Below are 12731 nucleotides of genomic sequence, written 5' to 3'. Positions count from 1 at the left end.
GCATTCAAAACGAAAACACTATATATTCAAAATTAATTTGTTCAACTTTCAAGTATACAAAATATAGGTGTTTATGTGGAAAGATATTGAATATATCGAACTAACAATTTATATTCCAGATTAGGAATAAATTAATAATCAAATGGCAAATTTACATGGAAATTTCAGGAGTGAAAAACCAAATTTTATATCTCATCTTGTAGTCGTAGTATAACTCTACTCGATTCAGAGTCGTACGTAAAATGTAACAAAACAGAGTGATTTGATTCGATCGGTGGACTGAACTTGTAATTTGAAAAGCAAATGCACAATTCGTATGGGAATTTTTGTTGGTAAAGTTGAGAGTTTAGTTTCTTACAACTGATAAATTTAAATTTTAATCACTCGATCAAAACTCGGTCATCCGTATCGATTCAAGTGTCACAGCGATTGTCGGTTAGCGATTTAACGGCAATTTAAATTTCAATCCATGGACAACACTCAATGGCTATCTCTTCCAATAGCTTACAATAAACAATCTAGAGACCTATTTGAAAATCGTAACTTCTCATGAAACAAGATAACTTTGTGATACTGGATAATGAGTTTCAGCACAGACGAGATCATTTCAGGTGTACCAAAAGACAAGATTATTAAAATTTGATCTGTGGTTTTAAGTACGGTATGGAATTGATCAATATAGAAACTAAGAACGTTTTCATTCAAAAAAATAAAATGTTTGTGAGGCAAGAAAATGATTAACGGGGTTATAATGAGCTGAATTTTTCAGCGATTACCTAATTTGTACAGACAATCAAGAATTAATCATCATTAGCTTGCGAAAATGTTGGAATGAGGAGGTTTAACCAGACGTTTGAGATTCTTATAGCACGGAGTAAAAAACATAACCTTCCTTCTTCTGTGCTTATAGTGACCTAACCAAGAATTTTTTTCTTGAGGAAGGAGAATAATAGAGAAATGTTAGTGGGTCTGGTTAGAAATAGTCTTGTTGGTGGGTCTGGTGGGGAGTCACATCACACACCAGATTGACATCAATTGACTACCACAAAAAAAAACTACTCGAATGTTGTCACCAAACATTTTCAAGGGTTTTCCCAGAATTTGAAGGGTGTATCATGGTTTGTTTATTTATACGTATCAATATTATATTTTTATCGTTTCAAAGGGGGAATTTACCCCGATATTTTCTTATGATTTATAGACCCGGAACTTTCACTTGGAAGTTATTGTAAAGAAACAGGCATCTAACGAACAGTCAATTATTGTAGAGCTCTTCCAAGTAGGGTGAAGTAAGTACATTATGTACTTTCCCATTACGTGTAATGAATAACACCAGTCTCAGCTAGCGAGAGAAAGTAGCTGCCAAGATACATTGGCATTGTTTTTTACCTTTTCAGACACATAAGTCAAAAGTAGCCTTCGGACCATTCGTTACTTTTAGACCCAACACTTTGCAAGTTCACTGTTCGATTGTTGAAAAGAATCGTGTTTAGGAAAAAAGAAACTTGCATCAGTGGGAGGAGAATTTCAAATGACCACAGTTTCAAAGCGTTGTTTAGAGCTAAAACTCCTTTTTTTTATTTTCTAGAACAGGAATTGGAACAACGACCAAGAAAGTAAGATCTCTATTTGAAACTGAGCTCGGTAAAAATTGTCATTTCAGTGAGAATGTCACACACCCCCGACTGTTGAACATCTATAATACGTAAGCTTAAGATGCCGAATGTTTTATACAAGCATACTACAGTTTTTTATCTACACAAATAATAAGTAGGCTATTAATTCATGATCTATTTCAGCTTCTGTTTAATACCTGTAGTAGTTATGAGCTCGTAATTCATTATTAAACTAATTGAGTTCAATAATGATGTCCATCAATATCACAAGCACAATGTGATAATAATAAGTCTTACTGAATAATCTAATCAAGTTACAGTAAAATCTTTCAAATTTCCAAGAAGATAATGCTTGAATTAACTGTCTTTCAGTTAACATTTAAATTTTAATGTAACATTTGTTGAGATAACATTTCATGGACATTTTCAACTTTATTTATTTTTCTCTTCTTTCTTAGTCAGTCTCCTTTTACTGAACTTTAATTTCAAAGAAATTTCATTATTTTTTCATTCGCTATTTAAAGTTTTTTTTAATTAATTCGTTTAAATTATTTTTCTTTAGCTTTTCATCTATTTGATTCTTTTGAATTTGTAACTTACTATTGTATTGGAGAGTTAAGTGTAAGAGAGGGTCCCGTCTGCGTCCTAACTTCGCCCTCCTAGGATTTAAATAAAGGCAGCAAATCAATTCATTTTTTAGATATTTCAGGCTATAAGGCTATATTGAAAAATACTGACTAAACGAAACTATTCTAATAAACGTATATCTCAGAGTTTATAAAAGTATGTGAAATAAATTTCAAGTTGCAATAATTATTTACAGTATTTCAAAACACTGCATTTAAAAAACTCAACCTTGTTGAAGCCTACTTCTAACCGCGTTCAAGAAACAGTAACTAATTTAAAATGAATTAAGATAACAGCGTAAATGCATTAAGATTAGGCCTAAGTGAGTCAATATTTTTCTTGATCAAATATCGTCAAAGTGAATCAATATTTTTCTTGGGTAAATATTGGTAAAGTGAATCATATTCTAAAGTTTTTAAAGAAGCAGTTATATTAGTTGAGATAAATAAGTTCATTCTGAGTTCCGTACACAACCGATACCATAACGATAGCAGATCTCTATTCTGGCAAGGCTCAAATTAATAAAACTTCTAAATTGAAATATGATAGGGATAGAATGAGCTCATGAGTTCAGTATCAAAAACACAGTAAATAACTTGAAAAGTATATTGCAATATTTTTCATTGATTGACAGTGTTGTATACAACGGATTAAAGATTTAGGAGACGAACCATAATGAGTAGATTATTATCGCTGGAATGATTGATCTAGCTACAGGTCAAGGAGCTATCAATCTAGCCACTAATTACCAGGTAATAAACCAATTTATCTAGTTATAATCATGGGTCAAATATTATTCTGATTTATGAACCCGAAAATTGACTCCAATATGAACTGCAAAACTGCAATGGATGAGATTATAGGATAGATCTTGGTCTAAAAGCCCCAACCAATACAGGATAGCAATTGGGTCAGCAGCTTCAGAAACAATGATCTCGGTAGAAAGTGTGGCGAGCATTAAGTTATCTCTTTTTCTGCGTGCACAGGTTTAATAAATTCATAATCCAGTTCTCGTATTTGAATTCTGCAATAAGAACATGCACTTTCTACCTGGGTGGAGTGTAGAGTACCGCCTTCTCCAGACTGCAAACGCAGTGCCTACAGACGACGACCACAGATCGTTACAGTTCTGAATAATGTGGATGTGATTTTGAACAAGTTTGTATTCTGTTCATCAGAAGATTATAATTAGACTTGAATTATTACCATGTAATGTTTTTATAAATTGTACAGTATCGGCTAAATGGTAACTTTTACAATATAAATAAAATCTAAAATGTATTTTACTTAAAAATTATGTAGTAGACCACGATAGTACTACAAAGTTTATGTAGTATTATTTATAAATTAACACAGAATTCATTCAATTCAAGTAGCCTTTAGAGCAGAGTTTCAACAGTTTTGGAAAGCATGAATAAAAGAGACAGTTGGTATTTTAAGATAATTATGCTTGAAATTCTCAATGTGAGTGTACTCTAACATTTTAATAAATTATTAAAACTCTAATAATTAAACACGGAGAATACCAAAATGGTGTTGCGGATATGAGAAATTATGTCACTATATGATTAAAAAATGACAAGATATTAAATTTACATGAAACAGCTTAGAAAATCAACTGTAGAATATTCATTGCTGCAATTCAATAGTGAGTGTAGTGACTTTACATTTTCAAATTTCAGGTACAATCAAAATGAAACTGGAAAGTGGCATGTCTCCAACAAACTTAATTTATCCATCCTCAACGTTATAATTGCTATCAAGTACAAAGCCTTTTCATATGATAATCAAAGTATGAGACTTGGAGTTGCTTCACGGAGAACCCCCCTCTCTTATCAAGGATGAAAATGGAATAATTATTATCATGTGAGTGCGTGATCCAGCCAGTTAAACAACCTTGAGTTATTCATGCATTTTCCTCTGCATTAAACTACACTATACATTGTATCAACGTCATGAACAGTCTGGTGATATTTATGTGTATGGCCGTGAGAATGTGGCTCGATCACTTTTTTATGCTACATTGTGTTATGAAAATTCCTATTCATATTTTCAACGCAAGTGAAGCTTCGTTTCACTTTCTTGCAAAGTTTTCCTCCAAAGGACTTTCATTTGGATTAGATAATTAGCTTCGAGCTCAGTTGAATTTCAAATGTCAACATTAATAAGTTGGTTGAACCCTCAACTATTGACGGAACGCGTTTTCATTACGGAAATTGCGCTAATTGAGTTAGCAAGTTGAGTAACTAGTCCTGGTTCGTTGTCTCAACTTTTCCGTGAATGACATACTGCCAAAAAGTTGAAATTTGGTATACAGATTCAGCTAAGGACTGTACAGTATCTGGATTTGAGAATGCTTCCAAATAACGAAATAATGATATCGAAACGTTTATTATTGTTTATTATTTTGCCTCCCAATGATTTCTACTAGCCTTCCCCCCCCCTATATCTAGGAAAGTATATATCCCAAGTATTTCAAGGAAGCAGCTTGAGTAGTCCAAACTCTACCCCCCCCCCTTGTGGGCACCTCTGGCAAACGATACGAAGATGTCTTTATCAAATAAATTTTGGATTCAACACACAGGTTCAGCCGTGTTCAGGCCACATATTGTGTTCGTTTCACAGCTTTTTCAGGAATGACTTCAGCTAAATGATTGAAACCTGCTACAGAGATTTAGTCCATAACTAGAAGAGTGTCAGAGAGGTTTCAACTTTTACGATTCCTCAAAAGTAGCGCCTCAAATCGACTGAGGAATGAGGGTGTTTAGGTTCCCAAAAGCTACAGAACTGAGCAATTGAAATTTATAACACCGGCTGTTTTTATCGAGGCAGGATCCCTCCTGAGATCCACGAATTTCTCCCTCTACAAAAGTATAAAGCGAGTTGGCTTATAATACTCCTGAAAATGTACCAACTTATAAGGATATACGGATACACACATCACAATGAACCGTGATGCAGACTAAATAATAGCAGCTTCTAGTGTCACGAAGTCGTGTTATAATAATATTATTATGAATAGCTTATTGAGCAGTATAAAAAAGGATTACCCAGCATAATTAATTGAATAATAGTCTGAAATCTATAAAAATTTTGTTCGGGCATCGGAAATACGAATGAATAGAAATACAGGATCTTAATATCTTAAATTACGTAACCTGCAATTCCATGATGGAAGAAGCATCATACTGTGTAAATAGGCCAATCTTCAAATAACAAATAGGACTTACGAAAAAGGAAAAATAGATCTATATTTAAGAGAATAATTATTCATAACACGTATCACCACAGTCTGAATAGAGATCTACACAAAGTAATGAATGCTACAATGATTGAATAGCATGATACTATCCATTAATGAACACTAGAAGCTACCAAGTGTAGTAGCAAGTTGTTGAGGAAATTTACCAGAAAATCAGTGTAATTTCTTGTGTTCTTTGGTTTTGCTATCATGAAATTTTCCGGGCCCCCAAATAGGTAAATGATCGAATGATTGATTGTTTTCTCACTGCTAAATGAAAGGCACATACACCTATGAATGAGAAAAATTAGCGATGTGAGAAACTAACTGAAGGCCTTGGAATTGAGTAGCGGAGCAAAAGCCAATGAGACGCCTTGTTCTACACAGCTCCTGGGAACGATGGGATCTAGCTTTAGATTATCACTTCAGAGCTGGTACCACGTGATTTTTCGCAACACTCGTTGTTACGTCACTGGTACAAGTACAATGCCGTACTCAACTTTGCAAGGAACTGGACTTACAAGAAACCGTGCATATTATTACACAGGAAAATTCCACTCGTTTAATTATTATTTATTTATTATTAAGCATAGCACATAGATAATAAAACGTGGAGCTATAAAATTTTATCACAAGCTCTACAATAATAGTTGTAATCAATACGTTGATGAGCTATAACAGTAGAGTATCTTCATGTCTCTAGTTGTGTTACAGTACCTATCAGTATAGATAAAACGCCAAATCAATCAATAAATGACAAGGAGTTTATTTACTTCATCACGATACTACAACATGACTCTGTCCTCATGCAAACTGAAGGATGTTTTCAAACATATTAGGTCGAAGCACTCCCCTTTATTGTGACAGAATTCACCAATAATAAAAACATCAAGCTAAGGTATATAGTCTGCTGAATTTCATCATAAAAGTTTCTCATAAAACATTGAAATAAATGAAATAAAACTGATGTTTGAAATAGTTCCAGTATAATTTTTACAGTCATATAATAATTTCCACCCAATGCCGTCGAATAAATTATTGTTTGATTATTTGTCCTTCAAACAGAGATAATTTTTACCTTTCTGTATAGTTTCAAACTGAATAAGGGTCAATATGGAATTGGTTTACTGGATATCCACTGAATTTCTAAATCCTCTGAACATCAACCACAAACCATAATAGGCGTAGCCTACTCGTATATTGGGTGAAATGTCTTTTTTTATAATGAAAATTCTTGAGATTTCAATTTTCCAAACAGAAAAATACGAAATGACGCATAAGCTAGTTAGTTTCCTAGCTAGCCAGTTATTGTAACATCGTAAATGCATAATTGAATGAAGTATGTGGGCTACAACTCTGTACAAGTCAGATTAATGACAATTTTCTATGACAAAAATATAATTATACTATAAGCAAACAAGATCTCGACAATTATGTTCTCTTCTATCACAAGCTTCTTGGAACCTTTAATGTTTTTCCTCATCCAATATCCTTTAAGGAATATTTCCAGTCTATTCTAAAGGTTAACATTGATTTATCCAAATAAATACAACTGAATTTTCTTGTGAAACGAATCACAAGAAATGATATTATAATCTTTTCGAAAATTGATAGGAATAAAAACTGATACGTTGAATGGTTGCATGAGAGCAAATAACTTAAATGAAATGAATGATTCGGAGTGGGTCAGAACTCAGAAGCTAATTGAGAGTAACTTGGAAGTTGCTCTAGAGTAAGCTGTTCGTTCGATGAAACCTTCCAGTCAGTGGAAGGTACTTGAGTCACTAATTATGATTCATCAGGCAGAGAACCGAGAACATCACGCAAGGAGGAAACTACCGACTCTCTCTGTCAGAAAGCTAAACTGCTTTCAGTCATTCGGTCTCCACGCAAAACAGCAAAAGGGGAAAATTGCCTACTGCGACTCTGTTTAGTTTGGCTACCTTTTGATGAGAGTATTGCCTTTGCTGAATTCCTTTCTCATTTTTATGGATTGATGACACAAGGAGTTGGTGAATCAACACTTTTATATGAATTCATGAAATGAGAACTGGTAATTCATGAGAAAGGGAAAATACAAATTCGAAAGCTCTGAAAGAATGTGCAGTATTTCTTACAAAAATATGATAATCAAGAACTTTATCTAGAAATAAATATGAATATTATACAGGCTTTTATTTTTCAAGTTTCGATTTTACTGTATTATGTTGGAGGTATTCACAAAATTTTGCAGTTTGTCCAATGCTCTGTATTTGATGGTTGCTTAGATGCATCTACATGTGAGTAGATGCGAGAGGCCTAATCGAAGTCGTTTCTCCATGACAAAGTATTAATCATGAATTTATACAAAAGGTCAAGAGAAAAAACATAAAAAAACTTATTTTAACATTGATATAAAAATACTTGTTTCCGATTTAGTTGAATTGATTAAGAGGATTGATAATTAGTTCAACTCATATTATTTGGCTTGACAACGTCATGTATGGAACATGATACAAATAATTCAAAGTTTTTTTCAAATGGGTCTAGTTCCTTTCAAAAACTATCACACTTTGAAAATAATTTTTTCCCTTAAAATTACAATTAATTGTGCATTTTATGCCACCTGAATAAATTTTTTATGTAGGAACAAGTTATGGTTCCAAAGAAAAACAAAATTTAAAAATCATCATATTATTCTTGGTCGATTGAGGCAATGAGCGGTGTTAATTTAAGTTCAGCTTCTAATGAAAAATTCACTATGCACAGTGCATTGACTCCAAGGTACATAATTAAAAATTATTTAGGTTGATGTATATTGACATAATAGTTGACGCGTTGATCAAACAATTTTCCAATCACTGTCTAAATATTATCCAAGCGAGCAAAAGCAAGTCTCTTGCTAGAGTTCCACTTTTCATTCAGTTGAGATTACTCATTCATTTTTATTTGTCTGCCTGAAAATATTTCACTTTCTAATACATTGAATTCTTTCATTTGATCGAATCAATATTCTAGAAGGTAATTCAACACCATATTTATATAAAATTAGGTTGATGAAGGGGATTCATCTATCAAACTCAATTGGAAATATTGAACTAAAAAATAAAACTAAAATTACTTATACTGTAAATATTTTTGTGCGGAAAATCATTAAATTTTTGACAAAAATCTCACTTTTCACCTAGGCTAATTAGGCTATATTTCTCTACTGAAATAGAAATAAAAATAATACTGTAAGTTTTACATGATCAATGTATGATTATTGTTAGTTGAGAGAAATTGGGGCAATAAAACAGCATTATCATCGGGATAATAATCATATTATTATGATTACTATAGTTCACACTATAGCAAATTTTGCCTAGTGCTTGTGAAATGAGTCACCTTATTTGTCAAAAATGTAATTATTTCAAATGAGGTCAATGTCCAAATAAATTGATCAGTAGTCCTGGGTAATTTATTCATATCAATCCGTCAATTCATACATTCTGAATAAGCAAAGAAATTAACTCAAACTTATTTTGGATAATTCTGGTGAATAGGATTAGTGAAGTTGAAAAAGATGATTACAGTAATTCTTGTATGTGTTTATTAGGTGTTACGTCTGTTGTTGAGATTATGAGAATACCGTACAAATAAAATGAAATTAGAAAATTATATACACTAATGATAAGTGATAAATCAAGAAAGTTCGCTCATTGATATCATGCTGCTTGTTTGATTGTCTAGTTTTTGAGGTCATTCCTCACTTTAAAGCGTATAGTTTTGTGAATTTTCCACCACTTTTTCAAATATGTTTATAATATAACAATCTCATAATTATTGGTATTAGGTAAACTACTTTATAGCATATGATGTGGATTATTTTCATTTTTCATCTATTGCACGAAGTTGACAATTTATATATTTCTGAATTTGTTTTCTGAACAAATGAAGCCGTATACATCAACGGATGGAAAAATCATGCAAATCCAGACTATTTTGGCAAACGGTCCTCCATTCCGGTATTGTCTGCTTGCAACGAAAGGAAAACCGGTTACAACAACAACCGCAGTATACGGGTTTAGCGACTGAGAAAGATTAAAACAAAATTCAAGAATTGACTAGCTAAAATCCTTTCAAAAATTGTCCACTTATATTTTGTCTCTGTTAGTAAAGGAATTCATAAATACTCAGAATTGAATTATTACAGTACTCAGAATTTCACTGGAATTGCCGACTCACTAACGCCGTCTATTATAATGAATCAAGACTAATGTTCAAGTTTTAAAATATTACAACTAATATCATTTGATTATTAATTGTATGGGAACTGGGAAGAGATGTTATGGTATTTCTCCATAATTGAAGGAATAAGACCACTATTTGGTTTTACTAAAAATTATGATTATTTAATTTATTTAAAAATAGTGGTAAGTATTGGATATAGACAACATCTTATTCTTCCAATCATATATTTTCGATTTAACTCCTTGTAGCAAATTATTATGATACTAGAATATAAATGAAAACTCATAAATAATACAAAATAACGGATTCATACTACTGATTTTTTTTTGTACGGGGGACGTAGAAGCTGATTTTTTCTAAATTTAGTACTAGAATATAAATGAAAACTCATAAATACGGTAATACAAAATAACGGATTCATACTACTGAATTTTTTTTGTATGGGGGACGTAGAAGCTGATTTTTTTCTAAATTTAGTACTAGAATATAAATGAAAACTCATAAATAATACAAAATAACGGATTCATACAACTGAATTTTTTTTGTATGGGGGACGTAGAAGCTGATTTTTTCTAAATTTAGAGGGGGGGTTGCCTCCAAGGGCTTGAAGGCCCCGTTCTATGTACATTATCTTATACTTTTCACAGAGCTAAAAGTAAGTAAATAAATGGTATGCTGTGACAGAAGAATATCTGTGAAGCGTATTGTATTTCAAACGTGTGTCGGTGTATCAACTTTCAGAGAATGCGGTGTGGTGTGTTCGTGAGAATGTTTATGTTGGGTGTGGCTGCTTTTCAAGACAGTCTAAAAGATCGAAAGTTTAACAGTTTATTTCCCACAACAATTTCAAGTAGTGATTTACTAATGATTATTAATGTATTAATAACAAAATTGATATTTTGCTGCAAGTTATGTCTCTTCAAATGTCACTTTTGGATAGCTATTTAGCTACTCCTCAACTTCAAAATAACTCAAAACAATTGATTATAGACATTTTTTACTAGGTAAACGCACCATTACCTTACCATTAGTGTCGTCTCAAAATGTAAATACCTATTCTAATTCTAAAAATAAAACAATAATAAGTAATTCAAATAATATTAAAAATAATGAATAATTTATTATAAAAATTTCAATGAATTGGCCTATCAACTGAACAATAAAACTATAACTCAAGTTGAATAACATTTTGACAAACTTGTTACCCTACTGTTTAAGTTATATTTTTTCTACCACTTTCGCAGCATAATGATATAAGTTAATATATAATAATATATTGAATTATGTTTTTAGCTATAATGAAATATGACTCATTACACTTTCCTCAATAAAATGAGGAAAGCAATTTATTCTTTTGGTACATAAATTCACAGGTAGACAGACCGGTAAGTTTATCCCTTAGGCTCACATCACTATTTTGCCCAGCTTTTCAAAATCTTGCAGTAAGTAATAATAGGTCGTTCATCTAACAAATTATTTCAGAATTTAGAAAAAAAGCTATTGTTCAACCACAAATCTTTTTTACAATTATTTATTTCAAGAAGTGAATATGATACTGTAATATTCATTCAATCAGGAAACTATGTGGCATTATAAATTTTTGGGTTTGAAAATCATGCCCTACCTCTACCGCCTAGGCGCCTACCCCATTTATGTGTTTTAGAAGGGGACGCCGAAAGACGAAAACGAAAGAGGGGTGTGGCGTTATCTGGCTTGTGCCCTTTGGCGTCAATGAACTTACAAACTCCCTCGAAAACTTTCAATATTTTTACAAGGCATTCATCACTATTGCCAATCACTGTGGTTTACTGTAAAAGAAAAGTTCTTGAAGATAGATTATGTATCCACAAATTTTTACAACATCATTTTAATTAGGTAAGTTATAATCAAACATTTTATTTTGAAAAAATTGATGGAATTGTTGTTGGTTGACTCACCATGTCTTCAGCACGAGCAAATGCCATAAAAGCCATGAAACCGGCGAGCACAGCAATAATCCTCGCCATGATGATTGGTACACGAAAGCAGCTAGCTAACAGCAACGTCAACAACAGAATAGTAGTTTTGAATTGAAGCGGCGGTCGCAAACTGAAACTTTCAGCGAGCAGAAGACAAACGCTTGTGTCTGAGTTTCAAGCTCAACGTCGACGACGGTTGTGCAGTCTGCAGAGTAGGCGACAGAATAGAAGCCAAGCTAACCGGTTTCCACGTCAGGGGGAAACGAAACGACCGGTGGTGGGGGAATCACTCACTCACCGGGTAGTGGGTACAGTCCACGTCAAAACCATTGCGTGTGATTCATCCCTCAAGCGGGTGCTTTGACTTCTTTTATTTTTCCTTCTGCTGCAATAGAGACCTCCCGATAGAGAGACAAGAAATGAGAAAGCCAGACAGTGCCAGCGTGCTGTGAAGTCCTGGATAGTGTAAACGTCATTGTCAGAGAGAGAGAGAGAGAGAGAGAGAGAGAGAGAGAGAGTATGAGTGAGAGAAAGAGAGATAGAGATAGTGTGTGAGTGAGAGAAAGAGAGAGATGGAGATATTGTGTGTGAGAGTATGAACGAATGAAAAAATGAGGGAAAAGTGAAATAAATTATGTGTATATGATGCTCTACTAGCCTCGATAGTAACATGAAAGATAATGGGGTTGTGAAAACAAAATTGAAAATAGAGAAAAATAAAAGATCGAAAAAATGGGTTTGTGCAACGAAATTTATAAATTAGAAAACAGGTTGTAAAAACAAGAGAGGAAAACGTAGGAGTGATTGATAAATAGAGCCAGATGGTGAGAGGGGTTTTCAAACCCAATTCTAAAAGAGGATTTTATGAAGAGAAATTGTTAAAAGGGGCACTAAAAAATTTGTAAAGACTAGTCAATAAGGGTTTGATGACCAATTTTGAAAAGAGAGGACTGAGAATGGGTAAAGTTGAGTGATAAATAAAGGAATTGTGAAAGAGGGACATCGAAAGGGTTGTTTAAAACAAGTAGAGGAGAGAATGGCATCGAAGAGTAGTGACAAAGAAGAATAAGGGAGGAT

The 12731-nt window shown here is 32.9% G+C and overlaps 1 protein-coding gene across 1 annotated transcript in view; it reads right to left on the bottom strand.

Annotated features, from left to right (window-relative positions):
- The window catches only part of LOC111058091 (GILT-like protein 1), a 29749-nt gene extending 17680 nt beyond the window's left edge, over positions 1–12069 (bottom strand). The window contains exon 1 of the mRNA XM_039430958.1: positions 11634–12069. Within this exon, the coding sequence (XP_039286892.1) occupies positions 11634–11702 (69 nt within the window). The 5' untranslated portion in view covers positions 11703–12069. The remainder of the gene's footprint in view (positions 1–11633) is intronic.
- Between the last annotated feature and the right edge of the window lie 662 nt (positions 12070–12731).

Source organism: Nilaparvata lugens, chromosome 6, assembly GCF_014356525.2.
Source record: "Nilaparvata lugens isolate BPH chromosome 6, ASM1435652v1, whole genome shotgun sequence".
Taxonomy (NCBI): Eukaryota; Metazoa; Arthropoda; class Insecta; order Hemiptera; family Delphacidae; genus Nilaparvata; species Nilaparvata lugens.
The sequence above is the reverse complement of the archived record's forward strand: the minus strand, read 5'-3'. Positions and strand labels throughout refer to the sequence as shown.